The 25,390-nt window shown below is 43.7% G+C and overlaps 1 protein-coding gene across 3 annotated transcripts in view; it reads left to right on the top strand.

Annotated features, from left to right (window-relative positions):
• SLC25A13 (solute carrier family 25 member 13) overlaps positions 1–20,784 on the top strand; it is a 227,306-nt gene extending 206,522 nt beyond the window's left edge. For all 3 annotated transcript variants that reach the window (XM_061164932.1, XM_061164931.1, XM_061164934.1), the window contains 4 exons: positions 2,206–2,344; positions 19,024–19,182; positions 19,285–19,375; positions 19,639–20,784. In XM_061164932.1, coding sequence (XP_061020915.1) covers positions 2,206–2,344; positions 19,024–19,182; positions 19,285–19,375; positions 19,639–19,825 — 576 coding nt within the window. In that variant the 3' untranslated portion in view covers positions 19,826–20,784. The remainder of the gene's footprint in view (positions 1–2,205; positions 2,345–19,023; positions 19,183–19,284; positions 19,376–19,638) is intronic.
• The last annotated feature ends 4,606 nt before the right edge of the window (positions 20,785–25,390 follow it).

Here is a 25,390-nt window from a genome sequence, read left to right as displayed (position 1 = left end):
TATGATCAGCACTTAATATTTTATAATCAGAGAGGAAAATACGTTAAAGGGAAAATGTTACAAGTAATATTACCAGAGCATATAGACTAAAGTTCTATAGATGCAAAGATTCGGGAGATGAGGTCAATGGTTAAAAACTAATAGATTAGTAAAAAGCAAGTTTTGTGTGAGGAGGAGTGATATCGCTCTAAACAATTGCTCCAAAGTGACTTCTTTAGGAAGTCAGTAAAATGGCAGTGTTTTGTTTTGCTTTCTTTTACTATACTGAGGGAGTCAAACATGAAGTTTTTAACTGATCTTAATTTGAGATGGTCACTTGGTATCTAATTTGAATGTTTCCTGGACAGACTCTGCTTGTGGGCAAATAGGGAAGAGAACTTACAGACAGGTTTGGAGGCAAAATAGGGAAGAGGACGTGAAAATAGACAAACAAACGAGTAACAGTATTACCCCGACACAGGAACTCCCCGGATTATAACCTTTAAAAAAACAAATCGTTAGGGAAGGATTGAATGCTGCATGGATACTGGTGTTATAGTGCACTTTTTTCTCTTGGAAAAAACTGGGCGAGATGGCAAAAACTCGAGCATCCTGCATTTTGGACCGGTCTCTGGTACTGCCTCCAAGGGAGTCCCTTGAGCAAGTCAACAGCAAGGCCCTTAATAAGGGTGTGATTGATAGGTTAACTGTCCTGGGCATCATTTTGCACATGTATAAAACGAGGAATTTGGCTGTGCTAAATTCTGTGGTTCTTCTTCTCAGTCACTCATTTAACAGGTTGGGGGTTAACAGAGGTGTGGGCTGATTGGCCGTATGTGATAGAGACATGTCCTTTATTTATTTATTTAGAATATCTGTACTCACAGTGGACAGAGGCAGCTTATTAACACATCGATGGGTGAGCTGGTTGAAGAACAGCCAACATGACAGAAGCCAGATTCCAAGCATTTGTTCCAGTTGGAAGGATGGGCCAAACTAGGATGAAGTTTAATAGGATTAAACATAAAGCCCTGCTTATGTTACTTGTTTAGGGCAATCAATTAAGTTACAGTAGACCTACGTTAATAGCAGTCCCTGTGAAAAAGACTAAGGGTTTTATTACCCACAAGCTCAGTGTGAATCAGGAGTGTAATTCGGGTGTCAGAGAAGGAAAGGCTACGATAACACATGTGTAGTGTTAAGGAGCTTTGACAGATTGAAGCCTGGCATCAGGCAAATAGCCGAGATCCAACATCACTAGACCTCAATAAATGTCACTGGGCTTGGCTAGATCTGTGGAATCGAATGGATTCATTCCTGTCTTTGAAGAATCTCTCAATTTGGTGAAAATTTTTAGGTATTAGAAATCTGTGAAAGAAATGGTGTTGAAAAGGGGGGCTTCCTTCCCATTTAGCCTACCTAAAACCCACTATATGTCTTGCGGTTTTTGGTAGAATTTTATATCATATTTCTGGGCATGCATCAATTTTCAAGGCCTCCCCCTGGCATTATTTTGGCACCAGAAATGATTTGGTGAAGACCTTGCCTTAGCTGCTAATTGTTCTACACAGAGCTCTTAAATGTACAGGAATTATTATAAACACTTTAAGGTTTTAGTATAGGCATTTATCAACATTTCATAGACCCTGGAGAGTAGGGTAAGTACATGAATAAATTGGGGGATCCATGAACCCCTTGAAAAGGTATATAATTTTATACATATGTGTAATTTTTTCTGGGAAAAAATCCAACACTTTCATGAGAGTCTCAAAAACAATACAAAAAACAACCCCCTTCCCCTGCCACCTCTATAATTTGCCCCCTTCCAGGTGTGTAACGAAGAGGCATCTTGATTGTTGCTGCCTGCCTTCTGAGAACAAATCCTCCTTGAAATGTGAGTGACCTGCCATCAGTTAGGGATTTAAAAGGATGTTGCAGGCAGGGTTCCAAAACGGTTTTCACCAAAATCTTACCATTAGAATGAGGAAGAACTCTCCCCTCTTGCTCATACCATGCAATAAAATGCTTTATTTTAAACTACAAAATTCCGACTTATTACTTGCAGAATCCGGGTTATATATACTTTTTTCCATTCCCCTTTCAGCTTGTAAGTACACATTTGGTCTTCTCCAGGAATATTTTGTTCTGAGGGAAGTTCCAAAGAAGCTTGATCTTCTCAATGGGATATGTGTTTCATGTGGTTTCTCTTCCTTTTCAAACGCACAGGGTGCCAAAGCTTGCTTTCTGCGGGACATTCCTTTCTCGGCCATCTACTTCCCGTGCTACGCTCATGTGAAGGCAGCCCTTGCAAGTGAAGATGGGCAGATTAGCCCTGGAAGTCTGCTGTTAGCTGGCGCCATAGCTGGTGAGTGTCCTTGGAGCTCTGCCCCCACCCAGGCCCCTGGGCCGGGGTCTTTGCTTATGCTTATTGATGTGAGATGGCCAGAGATTGCTTTGAAGCGCTCCTGAAAAGAAAGGGAAAGAAATGAATCTTACTTCAGGCAGATCTGGCTATTAGACAAACTTAATTTGTTAACTACCTCCCTGCCAACCACCACCACCCAAAAAAACAAACAAACAAAAAGGGCTCGTTAAAAATCGGTGCATTTTGTAATGTTGTCAGATTCCAATTCAAGCTCATATCCTTTCTTAGTTTCACTTACTGCCGTAAGAACAAGAACTATTCAGGCAAACTTTTTTTTTAGATGTTAATACTTGTGCCTTAAAGGTGTCTAACCGAAATAATACATAAAAGCTCGTCCAGAAAATTTAAGCAATAGTTACTCTCATCGAGAGAAAAGAAATGTAGCGGAACTGGAAGCAGCGTGGGTCTGATTCCAGCTAGCTGTGTAAGCTATAAGATGGGAGTGTGTGCGTGTGCTGGATCTCAGCGAGAAGTGACTGTCTTCCCTAGTGCTACAGGGCTAGTGTGAAAGGAAGAAAACCGATGCGGAAGTTGGCTTTTCCATTCCCAGTGTAAATCCCTTGAGGAAATTTGGCTATAGCCCCATCAGGAATGACTGCGCTCTTTGAGGCTGCTCCTTGTTTAGAGACCCTAAGAGTAGAACAATCTGGATTAACTCCCCAGGTGGTGACAAACATTTAATGAGTTAACAGACCCTAAGGCAGTCAGGGGGTGCCTGACTTCAAAGTTTCCACACAAGGGGTGTTCTCCTCAGACATGTGGCTCACCTCTCTTCAGACCTGCCCCCTGCTTTGAGAAACTTTTTGCTGTCTTGTGAGCCCCTATGTCCTGCCTGTAGCCTGAGGAGCCCTGGAGGCAGGAACCTGTGGAATTTTAAATTCTTACTCTTTAAATTCTTACTATTCTGTTATGTGCTGTACTCAGTCATGTCCATCTGGAACCCACGTCTCCTGAACTGCAGGCAAATTCTTTACCATCTGAGCCACAAGCTCATTAAGTGAAGGTGTTAGTTGCTCAGTTGTGTCTGACTCTTCACGACCCCTTGGACTGTAGCCCATCAGGCTCTCTGTCTATAGGATTTCCCAGGCAAGACTACTGGAGTGGGTCACCATTTCCTTCTCCAGGGGATCTTCCTGACCCAGGGATCAAACACAGGTAACCTACAACGCAGGCAGATTCTTTACCTTCTGGGTCACCAGGGAAGCCTTAAATTCTTGGTTAATGGTTTTTCTTCAAAGGTGGTGATGTTGGCATATGAGGCAGGGTTGTCCTTTCCTGGCAGCTCAGGGAGCCTTGATATATGAATCCATAGTGAGATTACTCTACCTACATCAGAAAATCAAGATTTTATAACTAGAGCATAGAATTCCCAGTTTTAATGCCAGTTTGGCCATTGACACACTGTCTCCTTTATATGTCATTTACAGATGTAAAAATGATGTTTTGAGCCCAAAGGTTATAATACCATTTATTTCAAATCACTTACCCAAAATAAGTGAAAAACTTACCAGCTTACCAGTAGGACCTACTGGGGAGAACTAGCATACCACTTAGAATCCACCTGCCAATGCAGGAGACAAGGGTTCAATCCCTGCATTGGGAAGATACCCTGGAGAAGAAAATGGCAACCCACTCCAGTATTCTTGCCTGGGGAATCCCATGGACAGAGGAGCCTGGAGGGCTGCAGTCCATGGGGTCGCCAAAGAGTGGGACACAATTTAGAGACTAAACAACAACAGCAAATCCATTATTCTATGATCCTAAAATAATCATCATTTAACATTTTGCTAATTTCTCCCCCTTGGGTGGTTTTTAACAGGGTTGTGATCACACTGTGGGTATGCTGTTCACTTACTATCATTTCTGAAGCATTGTTCACCGTCACGGCAAAATGAAAAAAGGCAGGTGCTGTAGGTTCAGGCTATCAGTTCAGTTCAGTTCAGTTTCTCAGTCATGTCTGACTCTTTGCGACCCCATGAACCACAGCACGCCAGGTCTCCCCTGTCTATCACCAACTCCCGGAGTCCACCCAAACCCATGCCCATTGAGTTGGTGATGCCATCCAACCATCTTATCTCTGTCGTCCCCTTCTCCTCCTGCTTTCAATCTTTCCCAGCATCACGGTCTTTTCAAATGAGTCAGCTCTTCACATCAGGTGACCAAAGTATTGGACTTTCAGCTTCAATATCAGTCCTTCCAATGAACACCCAGGACTGATCTCCTTGCACTCCAAGGGACTCTCAAGAGTCTTCTCCAACACCACAGTTCAAAAGCATCAATTCTTCTGCACTCAGCTTTCTTTATAGTCCAACTCCACATCCATACATGACCACTGGGAAAACCACAGCCCTAACTAGATGGACCTTTGTTGACAAAGTAATGTCTCTAGGTTGGTCATAACTTTCCTTCCAAGGAGTAAGCGTCTTTTAATTTCATGGTAGCAATCACCAACTGCAGTGATTTTGGAGCCCAGAAAAATAAAGTCAGCCACTGTTTCTGCTGTTTCCCCTTCTTTCTGCCATGAAGTGATGGGACCAGATGCCATTCTTAGTTTTCTGAATGTTGAGCTTTAAGCCAACTTTTTGACTCTCCTCTCTAACTTTCACCAAGAGGCTCTTTAGTTCTTCTTCACTTTCTGCCATAAGGGTGGTGTCATCTGCATATCTGAGGTTATTGATATTTCTCCTGGCAATCTTGATTCCAGCTTGTACTTCCTCCAGCCTAGCATTTCTCATGATGTACTCTGCATATAAGTTAAATAAGCAGGGTGACAATATACAGCCTTGATGTACTCCTTTTCCTATTTGGAACCAGTCTGTTGTTTCATGTCCAGTTCTACCTGTTGCTTCCTGACCTGCATACAGGTTTCTCAAGAGGCAGATCAGGGGGTCTGGTATTCTCATCTCTTTCAGAATTTTCCACAGTTTATTGTGATCCACACAGTCAAAGGCTTTGGCATAGTCAATAAAGCAGAGATAGATGTTTTTATGGAACTCTCTTGCTTTTTCAATGATCCAGTGGATGTTGGCAATTTGATCTGTGGATCTTCTGCCTTTTCTAAAATCAGCTTGAACATCTGGAATTTCACGGTTCACGTATTGCTGAAGCCTGGCTTGGAGGATTTCAAGCATCACTTTACTAGTGTGTGAGATGAGTGCAATTGTGTAGTAGTTTGAACATTCTTTGGCATTACCTTTCTTTGGGATTGGAATGAGAACTGACCTTTTCCAGACTTGTGGCCACTGCCGAGTTTTCCAAATTTGCTGGCATATTGAGTGCAGCACTTTCACAGCATCATCTTTCAGGATTTGAAATAACTCAACTGGAATTCCATCACCTCCACTAGCTTTGTTCATAGTGATGCTTCCTAAGGCCCACTTGACTTCACATTCCAGGATGTCAGGCTCTAGGTGAGTGATCACACCATCGTGATTATCTGGGTCATGAAGATCTTTTTTGTACAGTTCTTTTGTGTATTCTTGCCACCTCTTCTTAATATCTTCTGCTTCTGTTAGGTCCCTACCATTTCTGTCCTTTATTGAGCCCATCTTTGCACACCGTGAAATTAGGCCATGCCGTGTAGTGCCACCCAAGACGGACGGGTCATGGTGGAGAGGTCTGACAGAATGTGGCCCACTGGAGAAGGGAATAGCAAACCACTTCAGTATTCTTGCCTTGAGAACCCCACGAACAGTATGAAAAAGCGAAAAGATAGGACACTCAAAGATGAACTCCCCAGATCGGAAGGTGCCCAGTATGCTATTGGAGATCAGTGGAGAAATAACTCCAGAAAGAATGAAGGGATGGAGCCAAAGCAAAAACAACACCCAATTGTGGATGGGACTGGTGACAGAAGCAAGGTTCGATGCTGTAAAAAACAATATTGCATAGAAACCTGGAAACCTGGTCCATGAATCAAGGCAAATTGAAAGTGGTCAAACAGGAGATGACAAGAGTGAACATTGACATTCTAGGAATCAGCAAACTAAGATGGACTGCAATGGGTGAATTTAACTCAGATGACCATTATATCTACTACCGTGGGCAAGAATCCCTTAGAAGAAATGGAGTAGCTATCATAGTCAACAGCAGAGTCCGAAATGCAGTACTTGGATACAATCTCAAAAATGACAGAATGAGCTCTGTTCGTTTCCAAGGCAAACTATGCAGTGTCACAGTAATCCAAAGCCCCGACCAGTAACGCTGAAGAAGCTGACGTTGAACGGTTCTATGAAGACCTACAAGACCCTCTAGAACTAACACCCAAAAAGGATGTCCTTTTCATTATAGGGGACTGGAATGCAAAAGTAGGAAGTCAAGAAACACCGGGAGTAACAGGCAAATTTGGCCTTGGAGTACAGAATGAAGCATGGCAAAGGCTAATAGAGTTCTGCCAAGGGAACGCACTGGTCATAGCAAACACCCTCTTCCAACAACACAAGAGAAGACTCTACACATGGACATCACCAGATGGTCGACCCCGAAATCAGATTGATTATATTCTTTGCAGCCAAAGATGGAGAAGCTCTATACAGTCAGCAAAAACAAGACTGGGAGCTGACTGTGACTCAGATCATGAACTCCTTATTGCCAGATTCAGACTGAAATTGAAGAAAGTGGAGAAAACCACTAGACCATTCAGGTATGACCTAAATCAAATCCCTTATGACTATACAGTGGAAGTGAGAAATAGATTTAAGGGACTAGATCTGATAGACAGAGTGCCTGATGAAATATGGACGGAGGTTCGTGACACTGTACAGGAGACGAGAATCAAGACAATCCCCAAGAAAAAGAAATGCAAAAAAGCAAAATGGCTGTCTGAGGAGACCTTACAAATAGCTGTGAAAAGAAGGGAAGGGAAAAGCAAAGGAGCAAAGGAAAGATATACCCATTTGAATGCAGAGTTCCAAAGAATAGCCAGGAGAGATAAGAAAGCCTTCCTCAGTGATCAATGCAAAGAAATAGAGGAAAACAATAGAATGGGAAAGACTAGAGATCTCTTCAAGAAAATTAGAGATACCAAGGGGTCAGGCTATCCAGGCTCAAATTCCAGTTTCCCCAGTGAGAGCTATGTGACCTGAATGAGTTACTGTTTCTCTGTTTGTTTCTCCACCTATGGATAGAGCTAAGAATAGTCTTAGTATCATAAGACTATTATGAAGATCAAGTGAATTAATAGATACAAAGATCCAGGAAAGTACCTAGGACATAATAAGTATTTTTAGGGTTTTTTTTTGTTTGTTTTTTTCTAACAAGTATTTTTGAATGTTCAGTACTAGTATTAATATTCTTAAGACTTTGTAAACAAAACTTTTAATTGCTGCATCCTTAAATCATCATCGATCTTAAAATGATAAACTTTTTTCAGAAAAAATTTAAATACATGATATTGTTAAACATCTTTGTGCATAAGACTTTTCTCCCTGTTTTAGATCATTTCTCTGGGAGACATAAATTCTCTGAAATGAGTTTGCTGGTTTTTAAGGCATACTAGTTTATATCCCCATGCTGCTATTATTTTAGCCCTCTAACCATCCCATCATCTTTCAGAGTTGTTCTCCAGATACCGTCTATATTAGTTATTGGTTGCCACATAACATATTATGCCAAAACTTATCAGCTTAAAACAACAAATGTTTATTATCCCAGGATCTGTGGGTCAGGAGCAGCTTCTGTGACTGCCCTCTAGCTCAAGTCTGTTGTGAGGAGTCGGCCAGGGCTCTGGAAAGCCTGGCCAGGGTGGGAGGAAGCATTTTCAGGATGGCTCAATCGCATGGCATTGGCTGGTCCATTGATTCCTTGCCGCAGGGCCTCTCTGTGGCTCCTCGGGTGTCCACATGCCACGGCCGCTGGCTTCCCCCGGAGCAAGATGAGGGAGGGATAGGAGAGAAGAAGAGAAGACAGCGGAAGCTGCAGTGTCTTTATGAACAGTTGCACCCCTTCATTGCCACACTGTCCCGTTGGTCATCCTGATCACCCCTGTAATGTCACAGAGACGAAGGGGGGAAGAGATCAGAACATCAGGAGGGGAGGACCACTGAGGCCCATTGGGAGCGAGCTGCCCTGCGACCACGGAAGGTCTCCTTCCATCCTGCTGTCCACCTCCCCTTCCCTGTAAGACAGGGCGATATATAAGACAGAGGTTGTCATTGGTTTTTTTCTTGAAAGGACAGATCAGCCACAAAGCTTGATGATTTTGAGTATTCCACAAATCTTCATCAACTGTGTAAAGGAGAACTGAGCTACTTCCTTAATTTCATAACAAATATCAGAAGCCATGGCAAATGTCATGACCTGCAGTCACATTAAAATTAGGAAGGTTTTGGTTAATGTTTTTGACCCTTGTTTTGGAGGTGCCAGTCAATATGGTAAACGGGAAAGGGAAGTAACAGTCATAAGTATTAGAAGACATGAGTCTGTCATTATTTGAAAATGATTATTTACCTGAAAATCCAAATTAAAATATCTTAAAATGAATCGGGAGAGGACATGTTGATGGGGGTGCATAGTCATGAAGCCAGGGAGTAGGTAGGTCCCAAGGCCAAAGTGATCTTTGTTGTCATTAAAAGAAAGGAGGAAATCTGATCTCAAAATAAGCTGTAAGGAATAGTAATTGACCACTAACTTATTACTATGAGAAATGTCTCAGTACTGTTTTTATGTGACATAATACACATTTTTATACAAAATGTAATTTTTATATTTTATACTTCAGTTGATCTCTTACACAGGCTGCATATATTTTTGTTGGACAATGCTATGATACAGAAGATCCATCTGGGTTCAGTGAATATGATTTTCCCCTTTTATGTTTTGACAGGAATTTCAGTTATTCAGTATTACCTGACTTTCTCCAAAAAATTTGATTTGATTTAAAGTTAGATTGCTTTAGTAATATGCAACTTTTTAACAGGTGGTTGTTGGTATCTTAAAATGTAGAGAATATTACAATTTTTGGGGTCTATGTATAGCCGTGAAGAGATACCCCACGTCCGAGGTAAGAGAAACCCAAGTAAAATGGTAGGTGTTGCGAGAGGGCATCAGAGGGCAGACACACTAAAACTATAATCACAGAAAACTACCCATTCTGATCACAGGACCACAGCTTTGTCTAACTCAATGAAACTAAGCCATGCCGTGTGGGGCCACCCAAGATGGTCAGGTCATGGTGGAGAGGTCTGACAGAATGTGGTCCACTGGAGACGGGAATGGCAAACCACTTCAGTTATTCTTGCCTTGAGAACCCCATGAACAGTATGAGAAGGCAAAATGAAAGGATACTGAAAGAGGAACTCCCCAGGTCCATAGGTGCCCAATATGCTACTGGAGATCAGTGGAGAAATAACTACAGAAAGAATGAAGGAATGGAGCCAAAGCAAAAACAATACCCAGTTGTGGATGGGACTGGTGATAGAAGAAAGGTCCGATGCTGTAAAGAGCAGTATTGCATAGGAACCTGGAATGTTAGGTCCATGAATCAAGGCAAATTGGAAGAGGTCAAACAGGAGATGGCAAGAGTGAATGTCGACATTCTAGGAATCAGCGAACTAAAATGGACTGGAATGGACGGAGGAACCTGGTGGGCTACAGTTCACGGGGTTGCAAAGAGTCGGACACGACTGAGCAACTTAACTTTCACTTTCACTTTCATATCTGGTTGTAAACTTGGAAGATCTTTAAATACTGGGGACATCTCCATTAATTCACAGGATTGAGTTAAGACTAGCAGATATTTGAATTTATGTTCATTAGCCAAAGTGCTTCATGTGTGAGAAGGTGAGGGTTGAGGCCAGGGACCTGAAATTGAGGAACCAAACTCTAATTCATTCTTAATTAAATGTTGCTTTTTTGATTAAAGAAGGGCATTTCAGAGTGCTTTATGAATAATATCAAGTGAAGGATATCTAATACTTATCAAATATTACAGAGCAGCTCATCCCAGAGGGTCTTAATTTCAGAGTGGTGAGGTAGAGGAACAAGTCAGACTGCAGTGATGGTCTTGTGATCGTTGAATTAATTAGTCTAAGTAGCAATTCAGAGATATCTTTAACAGCTATTCAGAGTATAGATATGGGAGAGTTATGAGTGTGACCGGTCATGATGCTTTCACAAATGTATTAGAAGAATTAAGTTAGGAGAAAAGTACCATTGGCACATAATTATATAAAATATAACAATTTTTAAAGTATGTGGACATAAAGCTTAAGATAATTTAAAAGCAATTCTTAGATCCTTAAAAAAAAAAAAGTAGTAGAGAAGTTGAATCAAGGTAATGAACTGAGCATGTTCATCCATCTTGTCTTGCAAATACCTTAAAATGTTAGAAAATAGTTTGTTTGTTTTTTTTTTCTCTTTTTTTTTTATTAGTTGGAGGCTAATTACTTCACAACATTTCAGTGGGTTTTGTCATACATTGATATGAATCAGCCATGGATTTACACGTATTCCCCATCCCGATCCCCCCTCCCACCTCCCTCTCCACCTGATTCCTCTGGGTCTTCCCAGTGCACCAGGCCCGAGCACTTGTCTCATGCATCCCACCTGGGCTGGTGATCTGTTTCACCATAGATAGTATACATGCTGTTCTTTCGAAACATCCCACCCTCACCTTCTCCCACAGAGTTCAAAAGTCTGTTCTGTACATCTGTGTCTCTTTTTCTGTTTTGCGTATAGGGTTATCGTTACCATCTTTCTAAATTCCATATATATGTGTTAGTATGCTGTAATGTTCTTTATCTTTCTGGCTTACTTCACTCTGTATAATGGGCTCCAGTTTCATCCATCTCATTAGGACTGGTTCAAATGAATTCTTTTTAACGGCTGAGTAATATTCCATGGTGTATATGTACCACAGCTTCCTTATCCATTCATCTGCTGATGGGCTTCCATGTCCTGGCTATTATAAACAGTGCTGCGATGAACATTGGGGTGCATGTGTCTCTTTCAGATCTGGTTAGAAAATAGTTTTTATAAGTCCTTATTAGTACCAGCCTTCAGAAGAGAGGAACCAAACTTGAAATGACAAAAAAATGCCATAGCCCAAAACACAGGCAGAGAAGCTGCTTTTATTAATGTCAGATCAGTTCAGTTCAGTCGCTCAGTAGTGTCCAACTCTTTGTGACCCCCTGGACTGCAGTACGCCAGGCTTCCCTGTCTATCACCAACTCCTGGAGTTTACAAACTCATGTCCATTGAGCCGGTGAAGCCATCCAACCATCTCATCCTCTGTCATTCCCTTCTCCTCCCACCTTCAATCTTTCCAAGCATCAGGGTCTTTTCAAATGTGTCAATTCTTCACATCAGGTGGCCAAAGTATTGGAGTTTCAGCTTCAGCATCAGTCCTTCCAATGAACACCCAGGACTGATCTCCTTTAGGATGGACTGGTTGGATCTCCTTGCAGTCCAAGGGACTCTCAAGAGTCTTCTCCAACACCACAGTTCAAAAGCATCAATTCTTTGGCGCTCAGCTTTCTTTATATTCCAACTCTAACATCCATACATGACAAGTGGAGAAACCATACCTTTGACTAGACAGACCTTTGTTGGCAAAGTAATGTCTCTGCTTTTTAATATGCTGTCTAGGTTGGTCATAACTTTCCTTCCAAGGAGCAAGTGTCTTTTAATTTCATGGCTGCAGTCACCATCTGCAGTGATTTTGGAGTCCCCAAAAATAAAGCCTGTCACTGTTTCCATTGAATTGTTTCCAGCCTGATTTGGAACAGACTGGTTCCAAATAGGAAAAGGAGTACATAAAGGCTGTGTACTGTCACTCTGCTTATTCAACTTACATGCAGAGTACATCGTGAGAAATGCTGGGCTGGATGAAGCACAAGCTGGAATCAAGATCGCCATGAGAAATATCAATAACCTCAGATAAGCAGATGACACCACCTTATGGCAGAAAGTGAAGAAGAACTAAAGAGCCTCTTGATGAAAGTGAAAGAGGAGAGTGAAAAAGTTGGCTTAAAGCTCAGCATTCAAAAAACTAAGATCTTGGCATCTGGTCCCATCACTTCATGGCAAATAGATAGAGAAACAGTGGAAACAGTGACAGACTTTATTTTGGGGGGGCTTCAAAATCACTGTAGATGGTGATTGCAGCCATGAAATTAAAAGACGCTTGCTCCTTGGAAGGAAAGTTATGATCAACCTAGATAGCATATTAAAAAGCAGAGACATTACTTTGCCAACAAAGGTCCATCTAGTCAAGGTTATGGTTTCTCCAGTAGTCATGTATGGATGTTAGAGTTGGACTATAAAGAAAGCTGAGCGCCAAAGAATTGATGCTTTTGAACTGTGGCATTGGAGAAGACTCTTGAGAGTCCCTTGGACTGCAAGAAGATCCAACCAGTCCATCCTAAAGGAGATCAGTCCTGGGTGTTCACTGGAAGGACTGATGCTGAAGCTGAAACTCCAGTACTTTGGCCACTTGATGTGAAGAACTGACTCATTTGAAAAGACCCTAATGCTTGGAAAGATTGAAGGTGGGAGGAGAAGGGAATGACAGAGGATGAGATGTTTGTTTGGATGGCATCACTGGCTCAATGGACATGAGTTTGTAAACTATGGGAGTTGGTGATGGACAGGGAGACCTGGTGTGCTGCGGTCCATGGGGTTGCAAGGAGTCAGAAACAGTGAGTGACCTGAACTGTTTCCCCATCTATTTGCCATGAAGTGATGGGAGCAGATGCCATGATCTTAGTTTTCTGAATGTTGAGCTTATAAGCCAACTTTTTCACTCTCCTCTTTCACTTTCATCAAGAGGGTCTTTACTTCTTCGCTTTCTGCCATAATGCGAAGTGTCATCTGCATATCTGAGGTTATTGATATTTCTACCGGCAGTCTTCATTCCAGCTTGTGCTTCATCCAGCCCAGCATTTCTCATGATGTACTCTGCATATAAATTAAATAAGCAAGGTAAAAATATATAGCCTTGATGTACTCCTTTCCCAATTTGGAACCAGTCTGTTGTTCCAGTTCTAACTGTTGCTTCCTGACCTGCATACAGATTTCTCAGGAGGCAGGTCAGGTGGTCTGGTATTCCCGTCTCTTTCAGAATTTTCCACAGTTTGTTGCGATCCACACAGTCTAAGACTTTGGCATAGTCAATAAAGCAGAAGTAGGTGTTTTTCTGGAACTCTCTTGCTTTTTCAATGATTCAGCGGACGTTGGCAATTTGATCTCTGGTTCCTATGCCTTTTCTAAATTGAGCTTGAACATTTGGAAGTTCACGGTTCATGTACTGTTGAAGTCTGGCTTGGAGAATGTTGAGCATTACTTTGCTAGTGTGTGAGATGAGTGCAATTGTGCAGTAGTTTGAACATTCTTTGGCATTACCTTTCTTTGGGATTGGAATGAGAACTGACCTTTTCCAGTCCTGTGGCCACTGCTGAGTTTTCCAAATTTGCTGGCATATTGAGTGCAGCACTTTCACAGCATCATCTTTCAGGCTTTGAAATAGTTCAACTGGAATTCCATCACCTCCACCAGCTTTGTTCGTAGTGATGCTTCCTAAGGCCCACTTGACTTCACATTCCAGGATGTCTGGCTCTAGGTGAGTGATCACACCATCGTGGTTATCTGGGTCATAAAGATTTTTCTTGTATAGTTCTTTTGTGTATTCTTGCCACCTCTTCTTAATGTCTTCTGTTTCTGTTAGGTCCATACCATTTTTGTCCTTTATTGTCAGATCAGAACCAGATAATTTCAACCTCCAGGTGAACACTGGATAAAATGCCTGGAGTGTGGGAGGGAGGTTGTAGGGTAAATGGTCAACACGAGTTAAGGAACTGCATTTACTGCAGGACGGTAGGCTTGCTCCTCTCTCTTCTCCTTTTTATGTGAAGCTTCAGGAAATATTTGAATCCAGACTAAAAGCCCAGAGCTGTGTTCTAAAGAAAGGAAACACTTGCCTGGAGAGAGCAGTTGTAAAGAACAGAGAGCAGGGCAAGGTTTATGGTGATTCCAGACCTTTACCACAGTCACAGGAAAGGAAAAAAAAAAAGAACTAATGGCAGCTCTTCCCAAGAAGGGTAGGAAATAATTCCTCCTACTTCCAGCGCGAAGCACCCCACATGGCAGGGTTTGGGAGGTCCCTGCCCTGCAGGCCTGTCTTTAACTCCAGTCCAGTTGCCAGGCCTCACCCATTTCCCCAAACCCGTGAACGGACCGCCCTCCATTCAGGAGCCCTGTGGGTGAGGCTGCCCCGGGTGCGGTGGGAGCGTCCACAGCACTCAGCAGCCTGGCCTTTAAACCTGAATGCCAGTAGACAGTCAGGGGTCCTCAGATAAGAAGGAGCACTCAGCTAAGTCAACGGGAGATGACAGAGAAAACAGGCAACTCAGGGAACAGAGGAGAACTTTTAAGAACTATCAGTAAGGTCCTCAGATTCAAAAGAACCAGTCAGGAAGCTTTCTCGAAAGTTAATGAAAAGGTGGCTAGAATTAAAAATCTATAGAAAAACACCAGATTTGACGCATGGGAAATAAAGGCATGGGAGAAAACAAACAAAATCCTCCAGAATATGGATCACAAATGGGGCTTCCCTGGTGGCTCAGTGATGAAGAATCCGCCCACAATGCCAGAGATGCAGGTTCGATCCCTGGGTCAGGAAGATCCCCTGGAGGAGGAAATGTCAACCCACTCCAGTATTTTTGCCTGGGAAATCCCATGGACAGAGGAGCCTGACGGACTACGGTCCATGGGGTCGCAAAGAGTCGGACGCAACTGAGCAACTGTACATGGATCACAAATATAGAGATGAGAAATAACAGAAGATTTAAGAGATATGTAAGATGAACCCAGGAGGTCTAACGTCTGTTTAATAGGACTTACCCAGGGAGAAATATAAGGAAAAGAGGACAGAAAACCAACCAGTAATGGAAGACGGGCTCCTCGTCCGTGGTGCAGGATTCCCTCATGCCCCGAGGAGGGGAGGGCGTGAACCGCAGCCTCCGTCCCTGTAGGCGCACTCGCCTTCAGGAGAGGTGCCAGTCCCAAGGCGGTCCCTCCCAGCCAGGGCTCACGGACCCCCACAGACCCCCACAGACCTCTGGGAGGCAGAATGGGTGTAAGCGAATTTAAGAAAGAGGGGAAAGTGGGGTATACAAAACTGAGCAGATCAAAGCTAAACCCTGGAGTCAGTCTGAATACCTGCTCACTTTGGTTTGCATTTTTTATCCTGGAAGCGTCACTGGGAGGCAGGTAACAGAAAGGAGGACAGCGCTGGGGGTAGTGGTGGGGTGCCACGTCCTCAGCCTGGCAGAGAGGATGTCAGGGCTCATCAGCTGCACCTGTAACTCCCACCTGTGCGGCAAACATATTATTCAGTTGAGCTGAGTCAGGAAAGGGTGAAATCAAAAGGGAAACACCTAGAAGTAGAGAAAATAAAGACCGTAACCCCAACCCAGGATGGCCAGCATCGCCTCCGAGCCACCGCTGAATGCCTTCAGTGCCCCCAATGAAAGCAAACACTTTTAGCTGAGTTGTGAAAGGAAATCTAGTCATCTGAAGTTTGAGAAAACAGTGACATAGAAAGATGGGAAGAGAATGGATGGAAAAATATGTACCCGGCAAATACCAATGATAAGCAAGTGTAGTAATATTAATGTCAAACTGAATGGAATTCAGGGTTTAAAAACAGCATGCAGAAGCCAGAGGCGTATTTCACACTTACGTAAAATTCACCAAGGAGCCTCACTGTAGTATCAACATAATGTTGTCTTATAAAACCTCAAGTTAGAAGTATGACGACAATGTGATGTTTTCTCTTTCTAAATGAAAATCTTTATTAGCAACTGATACATCATGTAGATAATGTACATAAGAGTGCAGAGGGATTTTGGCAAACTCTTAACCTTGATTTCCAAATAAACAGCTGTTAACTTTGTGTCCCATAAATAGAGAAGCACTTTTTTTTTTTTTTTTTTTTACAAATACTAATGGAATATTTGTTAAAATTAAGGATGACTCACCCCAGAGTTGGTTTTTTCTTTTTTGGTCTTATGATATCTGTTTATTGGTCTTTGCTGGGGTCTTTTTTTTTTTTTTTTTTTTTGAGGTACAGGTTGTATATAGTATTATATAAGTTTCATATGTACAGCATAGTGATTCACAATTTTTAAAGGTTATATTCCATTTGTAATTATTGTAAAATATTGACTACATCCCCTGTGTTACACAGTATGTCCTTGTACCAAAGTTGTATTTTGCCAATCATGCTTTCTTTTTGTGGTAAACAAACTTCTACTCTCTAGCTCCTGAGCACCCCCTTAAAGAGTTATAGTTTTTTTGATTGGCTGGAGAACATCCCTGTCATACATAGTAGGTGGTCCGAAGATCTCATCATATGTCTCATCACTGAAGCATCAGGTGGGAAGTAGGTCCGCTCCCTGTTTCCTAGCCTCCTCTTGCTCACCCATCTTTGGGACCAGAGAAAACTTGACCTCTTGATCAGCGTCATCTTATCCTTAAGCAAGCCGGGAGGAACCAGGCAAATTTGCTCCAAGTCTCTTCCATCCCTGATGCCCCAAATCAACACATGTCCGGGAGCCAAGCTCTTCCTGGTAAATGCTGCCTTCCTGGCCTTGCTGTGGAGCAGCCTGATGTTGCTCTCCAGGTGAATTGAGCAAGGCTCCACACCAGATATCCTGCCCCTCCGCAGCCCCAGCAGCCGCCTCCAAGGAGAGGTGGGAGCTGGGGGTGGAGACATGAGAGTCGTGTGCAGGCCGCCCTATTTCCAGCACCCGCCCCCACTCCACACACACACTCACACCCACCCACACACACCCACATACATCCACACCCCCCCACACACATACCCGCCCCACTCCACACCACACACCCACACCCCCCACCCACACACCCACCCACACACACACACCAGTTCTGCCAGACAGCTTATTAAACATCTTACACGTCTCCCTTAGCATTCCCATCCCACTGATCAGTGTCTCTCCCTGCCCTCCCCAGTACCCCTCTCTCTCCATAGCGAGTAGCTGTTTGTGAAAACCACCCTAACTGAAGGAAACTTGTTACCCATTTTATGTCTTGTGCGTCTTTCACTGTCACACTCTGCCACGCCTGCCCACCCTTGTAAAGAGGATTTTATTACATGTCTAAAGCAGACAGCCTTGCTAAACTCCTTCTAAACCAGGAAGTGAAACAAAATTGGTGGTGTGAACACAGTGGGTTTCTAAGCATTTTTCATGTTTCCTTCCATTATGTTGGAGGATAAATTCCTGGCTTAAAGTTAAAATAATTCCTCTAAGCTAATAGGAAATTCAGTATGACTTATCCAGTGAAGCGCTGGATATAAAGCGAGCTTTTTCACATGCAAAGATGCCATGTGTTTCATAAAAACTGTTCAGATGAATGGTTGAGGAGCCTCGGGAAAGATGGAAGAGGAGAAGATACAGCTTAGCGATATAAATGCAAACGTGTACTATGCGGATTCTCCTGGGCGCACACGCACACCCTGTAACTTTAAAGCTGTCTCTTAGAAGGATGAGATGGAGCTCTGAGCCAGACCACGTTGGTTTGGACCGAAATTCTTACAGAATTATTAAGCCTTAAAAAAAGCAAAGGAGATTTATGCATCTGCATTTGACCAATTTGGTTTGGAATAGGTTCATAATGGAAAAGTAATAAAACCATAAGAGACAGTGTCTTCTGAGTACAGTCTCGCTTTTAAAAAATCTAAACATGGGCTGCCCCAGTTTGGATAAAATGACTGTAGAAAAATTTCCCATTGGTAATTTTGGGAGGGTGTTTTTTTTGTTGTTGTTGTTTCTTTTTCATTGATTATCAGCCAGTACAAATTTTAAAATTTCTGGCAGATATTTTTTTCAGGAGATGTCAGTCATAGGAAAGAGAAATCCTAAAGCATTATCTGTGGGTGCCTCCCCCAGGTCACCGCCACCTTCACACAGGTATGCGCGTGCGCGCGCGCGCACATACACACACACACACACACACACACAATGTTTGTTTAGCTATACACACACATACACAAACACACACACACACACACACACACACACACACACACACACACACAATGTTTGTTTAGCTATCAGTAAAGTCTTTTCTGGTGTAACCGGAGATGTTAGGGTTTGGAGGGTGCGAGTGGTTGAATGTGTGTGAGGAGGCACCTCCGGTGACTGCCAGCAGCCGCAGAGAAGCAGGAAGAGGAAACGGATAACAGGCTTCACCTCTGAAAAATCAGACCCAATAACTCTGATTTCAACAGGAAAGCAAAAAAAAAAAAAAAGTTAAAAATACAACAACCGAAAAAAACCCCAAATCCTTCTCCATTTGTTTTCAACCACTTGAAGTTGTGTTGATCTGTAATTCCTTGAGACTGTATAAGAATATAAGCGTAACAAGCGGAGGTTGGTGGTCTGGGGAAGGAGAGGCGAGGCGTCGCCCCACTGGGTGTGTTGGAGCTGCCAGGCCTGCAGACGGGAGTCACCGCCGTGCTTCCCAGAGGCGACAGCGAACAGGCTTTTGACTCGATCCCAGCCTTAACTGTCTTGCCACGCCGGCACTTCTCAGCACAGTTACTTTTACGCAGTGAGAATGCGACCCGACTGCAAAGGTGCTGTCTTTTCTGGCAGGTATGCCGGCAGCCTCACTAGTGACCCCGGCTGATGTTATCAAGACGCGATTACAGGTGGCCGCCCGGGCTGGCCAGACCACTTACAGCGGAGTGATAGACTGCTTCAGGAAGATCCTGCGAGAGGAAGGCCCGAAAGCTCTGTGGAAGGGAGCTGGCGGTATGGCAATAAGTTGCTCTTAATTAAACCTTTGGTGTCAGGTGAATTTTTACAATCTTAACCGTGTCTGTTATTTCCTATTCTCCCCCCCTCCTCTAAAAGCTCGAGTGTTTCGGTCCTCCCCCCAGTTTGGTGTAACTTTGCTGACCTATGAATTGCTCCAGCGATGGTTCTACATTGATTTCGGAGGAGTGTAAGTATCTTGCTAAACTTCAGCTGCTTCTAATACTCGGTTGTCATCCGGAAAGGTATATCCTTTCAGTCTCTGTGATGAAGTAGAAGAGATGTAGGAACATACTGAAATCATGTTATCAGATTCATTTCAAAAGGGAACACACAAGTAACCAGAATTCCACAACTCTCCTCTATGATCCAGATGGTAGCAGTTTTTGAATGTTGTTTCTACCAAGTTAAACAAAAACCCTCAGATTCTCACCCTATTTTCCCTCCTTGTAGGAAACCCATGGGATCGGAGCCAGTTCCTAAATCCAGGATCACCCTGCCTGCCCCCAATCCTGATCACGTTGGGGGCTACAGACTGGCAGTTGCAACATTTGCAGGGATTGAAAACAAGTTTGGACTTTACCTGCCTCTCTTCAAGCCATCAGCATCTACCTCACCAGCCGTGGGTGGAGGCCCGTAGGGGCCTGGCACCGGGCCATTGCTGCGCCTCTGGTGTGACTGGTGGAGAGAACTCCCCATCTCAGTGGGAACACTTCACGCCTTTCACTTCCGTCTCCTATTTAAATTCAAGTCGAGGCTTTTGATAAGGTGAAATCATCCCTTTTTCTGTGTGTTTTCCTACCTAGATCATTGTGAATTTATTCATAATTATTCTTTGGGCCTCTTCTCACAAACCTGTGCTGGTACCTGACATCTGCTGGGACTTGGTCAGCATTAACCTGATCTGGAGGAAGAAGGAGGTCTGAATAGAAATTAGAACCATTCTCCTCAGATTAGGATTACAGCCCAGAAGAAGCTACTGAGAAGCAATCACGGTGCTCCGAGCAGTGTTCCCGTGGCTCTTTAACCTGGTAGGAAGCTGGGTGCATATTTATAAAAAGTGAAATAAACACTGGAAGAAATGAAAACATTATCAGAAATAGCCAGCCTGGCTTCAGATTCTAAACACACACTAATTCTGACTCTGGATTATATTATGAAGCTTTGATGTGAAACATGTTGTTTTGTAATGAAAACCACATTGAAGATGTTTAATAATCATATTCTGTTACTGGTACTCAGGCTACCAGGGAAAGTCTTTGTACTTTAGAGAAAGTACTCTTGGCTCTGCACGCGACGGACGGAGAAACCCCGAGACACAGCCTCTCTCCTGCTTGGGATGACTGCTCGTAGGAGGCACATGTGCTGACCACTGCCTGTTTCAATAAACACTGTAGAAAAACGCATGCCCTCCGTTACTGATACCTGCCCTCGCCCCCTCCCAGTCCTCCGTAATTGGCATCCATTTGCTTTTAAAATCCACTTTATCTTGAATCATGGAGAAATACATTGTAATATGCATTTTTATTTAATTTGTGGTGCCTCGAACAATGGTCAGAAGGCTCGTGTGTTTGTGAAGAAGGAAATAAACTATTTTTAAAGCTACTGAGTGTTTTTTGCTCTTGTTACGTCATGTCGCAAATGACTGCAATAGTTGTCATTGTTGGACTCTCGGTGTTTCATTTTGAGGGTGACTTGTTCAGATCAGCACCGGTTTGTCTTTCTGGTCTCTCACGTTGCTATGTACCCACGTCTTCAGTATGCCAGTGTTCAGTGTAAGAGAGGCTGTTTATGTTGGATCCCAGATGAGTGAGGAACCTAGCAAACTGACCTTTGCTCTAGTCATCCTCCATGCTTTCTATAGTTTCTTATTGTGAGAATTAATGTGAATATCGAGTTTCACTGGAGGTTGGGCATGAAAACTGGTTCAAAATGGCATTGGCATCTTCTAGGCTTCTCTGACTTTTCCTTGTACCAAAACCATGGACCACTGTGTGCACCCTTTGGTCATCCTTGATCAACACTGTAATGACCAGGGGAAAGGTGTTAGTCTTGAACAGAATTTCAGGCTTTTCTAAGGCTGCAGTTGTGCTCCTGAGTGACTTATTCTCAGTTGAGTTTGAACTTCCTATGTCTCCCACATTTGCGTCCAGAAGAGAGCCATTTTTCAGTTTCTGTCTTGCTGTAGGTCAGCAGGTTGACATTCAGAGTTACTGTTCAAAATGGGAAAGTGTAAAAACCATCTGTGAGTCCGCTTTGTTGTTGTTGTTTTGGTTGGGTTTTTTTTTTTCCAGTGAACAAAAGCTTTGTTATTCTCATCAGAAATAGGACAGATGTATGCATGGCTCCCTCATGGTTTTGGTTTGGCAAACACCAGAGAGAATGCCCTCCGTCTGCCTGAGCTTGCCCCCCTCCCCCAGCCCCTTGCTCAATGTGACAAGTAACATTTATATTTTAATCTCCAAGGCCAGTCACAGGACTCCACATATTTCATAGAAATGTAGGTGGTGTTACAGTAACGCAGCACTTAAGCTTTGCTATTTTGAATGTGGAGAAAAGTCCCCTGACTGTAAACCCTGCCCGCCTGCCTTTCTTTTCTTCAGCTGCTTGAAATTTTATGGAAGATCAGATTTTTCCAGGTATAAATACTGACCCAGATCTCAAGACATGGTGCATTGCCCTGCTTGCTGCTTTTTTGTTTTAATATTTGCTTATTTACTTGACTGCTCTGGGGTCTTAGGTGCAGCATGTGGGATCCAGTTCCCTCACCAGGGATCGAACCTGGGCCCCCTGCATTGGGAGCTCAGAGCCTTGGCCACTGAACCACCAGGGAAGTCCTCCTGCTTGCTTCTTTAGGAGCTGTTGCATCTGGTGGGAGAGCGTCTTGGCTTCCCTTAGTCCTACCTGGAGCTGAGGATGATTCTCTTTAGTAAAGGAGAGAGCAGAGAGGTACCAGGAAGCCAAGGAGATAGGCCCACATGGCTGTGTTTCTTTAAAAGCCTTGGCTTATTCTGTTCAGGGGTAGGCTGTGACTGAGACACTTCGAAGGAGGCCCCATTTCCACCTGAGTTGTGCTCAGTGGGTGGTGTGACTGTGACATCCTTGAACAAGACTGCAATCACCGCGCGGTGAAAACCACGTCAAATTTGTTCTGGGTTTTCCTTCTTCCTGAAGTGACAGCACAATCCTCAGCAGTGCTGCGGCCGCCGCTTCTGCAGTGGCTGGCTGCCTCCTCCTCGCCACGGGGCTGAAAGCTGAGTAACTCCCACCCCAGCGGGCCAGCCTCCCCCTGCCCCGCCAGCCCTGGAGTCGCTCCCTCTGCCCCTGTCCACTCCTGATTGCCGGAGGGGGAGCGGGGGAGAGGCCTGACTTTTGTGCAGCAACGTTTTTTCTAGGAGGGGAAAAAATGTGGAGCTGCCCACAGAATGAACACGCTGATTCTTGGGCTCCAGCCGTGGCCGGGTTTCTTGAGGCTGGGTGGCATGCTGTCGCCAAGCTTATGCTTCACCTCATAACCCACAACCGTTCGCTGTGCTCCCTGGGGTTGCCTTAATCCCAAGCAGCCAGCGTTGCACAGGGGAACATAAGAATCCTGGCACAGAAAGGAGTCATTTAAATGCTTATTGCATTTCAAGCTTCAGTTTTTAGTTAGTGAAAACATTTACCGTTGCTGGAAAACAATGTTTAAAATTTTGTTGCTTATATGTTGTTTAATGGTGTGGCCGATGTAAACCTCAGGATGCTTACATTTTGACAGTCTTCTGGAAATGTTTAACAGCACATAACTCAGTGAGCCCGGAATAAAAACTGGGAACAAATTGTGCTTGAAACTTTGTAACCTCCCCCGACTAGGTATTCTGCAAGGCACTTTGGAATTCTTCAGGTAGAGACAGGGAAATCTCCAGTAATGGAATTTGGTGTCTTGTAGCCCCATTTAGCAACCTTGTAGATAAACCCTCAGAGTCATCATGTGCCTTTTACCGCAGAAGCCATCCTGGTGGGAATGAATTTGTATCTTTGCCACTGAACGAAATCCCATTTTCAGTTCAGGGTCATCAAACGCTTTCAGGATGGGGATTTTTCCAAAGATTTTTTAAAAGACACATTCCCTGGTAAGAGCAGTGAAATGTTCTTTCCACAAATGGCACTGCCCTCAAAGCGTTAGTCACGCAGTCGTGTCCGATTCTTTGCAACCCCATGGACTGCAGCCCGCCAGGCTCCTCTGTCCACGGAATTCTCCAGGCAAGAAGACTGGAGTGGGTAGCCATTCCCTTCTCCCCGGGATCTTCCTGACCCAGGGATCGAACCCCGGTTTCCTGCATTGGAGGCAGACTGTTTACTATCTGAGCCACCAGGGAAGCCCCTTTTGGGGGTGGGGAGGGGGTGCCTTTGTTTTACCCTTTGGGAACAACCCAACCCTCACCACAGAGTCATGTTTTCCATATCATGAGGGCCACGGGTGGGGGGGCGCATGGCGTGCATGTTTTATTTTAAGATCTGAGGCAGAAAAGAGCTTTGTCACTTGTTTCTTTGAAACAGTGGAAGCCTTTAACCTGAAAGCCCAGATTGGGCTCTGTGAGCACTGCGCCCGTGATGCTAGTTCCATAGTGCCTGGAACTTTGAGTAGGCTCTTTTCATTTGGATGGACGGATGAATAGATGGATGGATGGATGGGTTTTGAGAATATTTTTTTCCCAATTAGTAATCTCTATCATTTTCCCACTTTACAGGCCTTTTCAGTAGTGTTTTTAATGGCTGGAGTTAAAACCATAACTGAAAACAACCCTATTCTAATGTATTGTTCAGTTACTTTAGAGGTCGTTAAGTACATCTTTTATTAAGGCAACTACAGCTATGTAAATTGGTTTTAATTAGATGGTTACTCTGAGTCAGGAACTTTCATGTAAACTATATGATCTTTAAATTTCCTGGTCATGGTTAAAAATAAAGATTAAAAAAACCATCCTTTTGAGGTTAGAGGTACATTAGGCTTGTACCACTAGGTACATGAGTACATTAGCATTAAAACAGCTTTCCTTATCAATGAATGTTAATGACTTAGAGCTCCTCTGCTCTTCGCTGCCTGACATCTGTAGGAGCACGGTGGCAAGCTTTCCTTTAGAAGCTGCTGAGGACAACGGGGACTCTCTTTCAGAAGGGTTTGTTTTTAGCTAATGCATTAATTGACTCCAAAAAGAGTCCAAATGGAACACTCTGCTTTCATCTGCTGGGGTAACCTAATAAAATAATGTTGTTTGTTTTTAGATTCCCGGCTGGTAAGGGGGGTTTTGCTCAAGGCAAAACCACAGTCCCCTCGAATAACTTTAGAAGGAGAGTTAAGAAGACACACTAATTGTGCCTGTCTGAGGTTTGCTCCTTCAAGGGCCCAGACACACCCCTTGCACACTGGTCAGGCCACCAGGGCTCCAGTGCCCACCGCCGAGTTGATTCTTCTGGGCTGGGCTGGGCTCCTGCCCCCTGGAAGATGCTTAATTTTTGCTGTGAGCAGTTCTTAAGGAGATTTTAAAACAGGCTCGAGCTCTCGGAACAGAATCAGGCAAGCACACTGTATATGCGATTCGTCTGACCCACAGAACGGGGAAAGGGGAATTCAGGTTAATGAAAGATGACTGATTACAACAGGCTCCTTAACTTTCATCACCCCCTCCTCCATCCTTTGCTAAAGCTCTTAGCCAGGCTCTTGCTCTGGTGTGTTACTGGGCTGCTTTCAAATAAGAGGGGGACAAGTAATCCTGCCCCAGCCTGGAGTTCTTCAGCCAGTCAGAACTCATTAAATATGAGTATTACACACCAGGCATGATCCCATGAAATCCTTCCCACACCCCTTAAAGTAGATACTATTTTACCCCATGTGACAAATGAGGAAACCAAGACTCAGAGAGGTTAAATATCTTGCTCATGGTCCCAGCTAGCAAATAAGAATGCTAAAATTTGAATCCAGGTCTGATGGCAGCCCAAGGCCCTGTTCTTTCTATACAAGCATTTCTCAGCCCAGCAGAGGGAGTTCATATGATTGTCTATGCCCAGAATTTCTTACTCTCCCCAGTTCTCAGTATCAGATGTATCATTTCTAGCTCAGAGCCGAAGGGAAGGGCGATCCCAGGTTATTTACTGTTGTAAGTACATTTGCTATCTCAAGACAATTCCAGAGCTTGAGGACCAGGTGAATCCTAACAAGCCTTTT

The sequence above is a fragment of the Dama dama genome, chromosome 18 (assembly GCF_033118175.1).
Source record: "Dama dama isolate Ldn47 chromosome 18, ASM3311817v1, whole genome shotgun sequence".
NCBI lineage: Eukaryota > Metazoa > Chordata > Mammalia > Artiodactyla > Cervidae > Dama > Dama dama.
The sequence above is the reverse complement of the archived record's forward strand: the minus strand, read 5'-3'. Positions and strand labels throughout refer to the sequence as shown.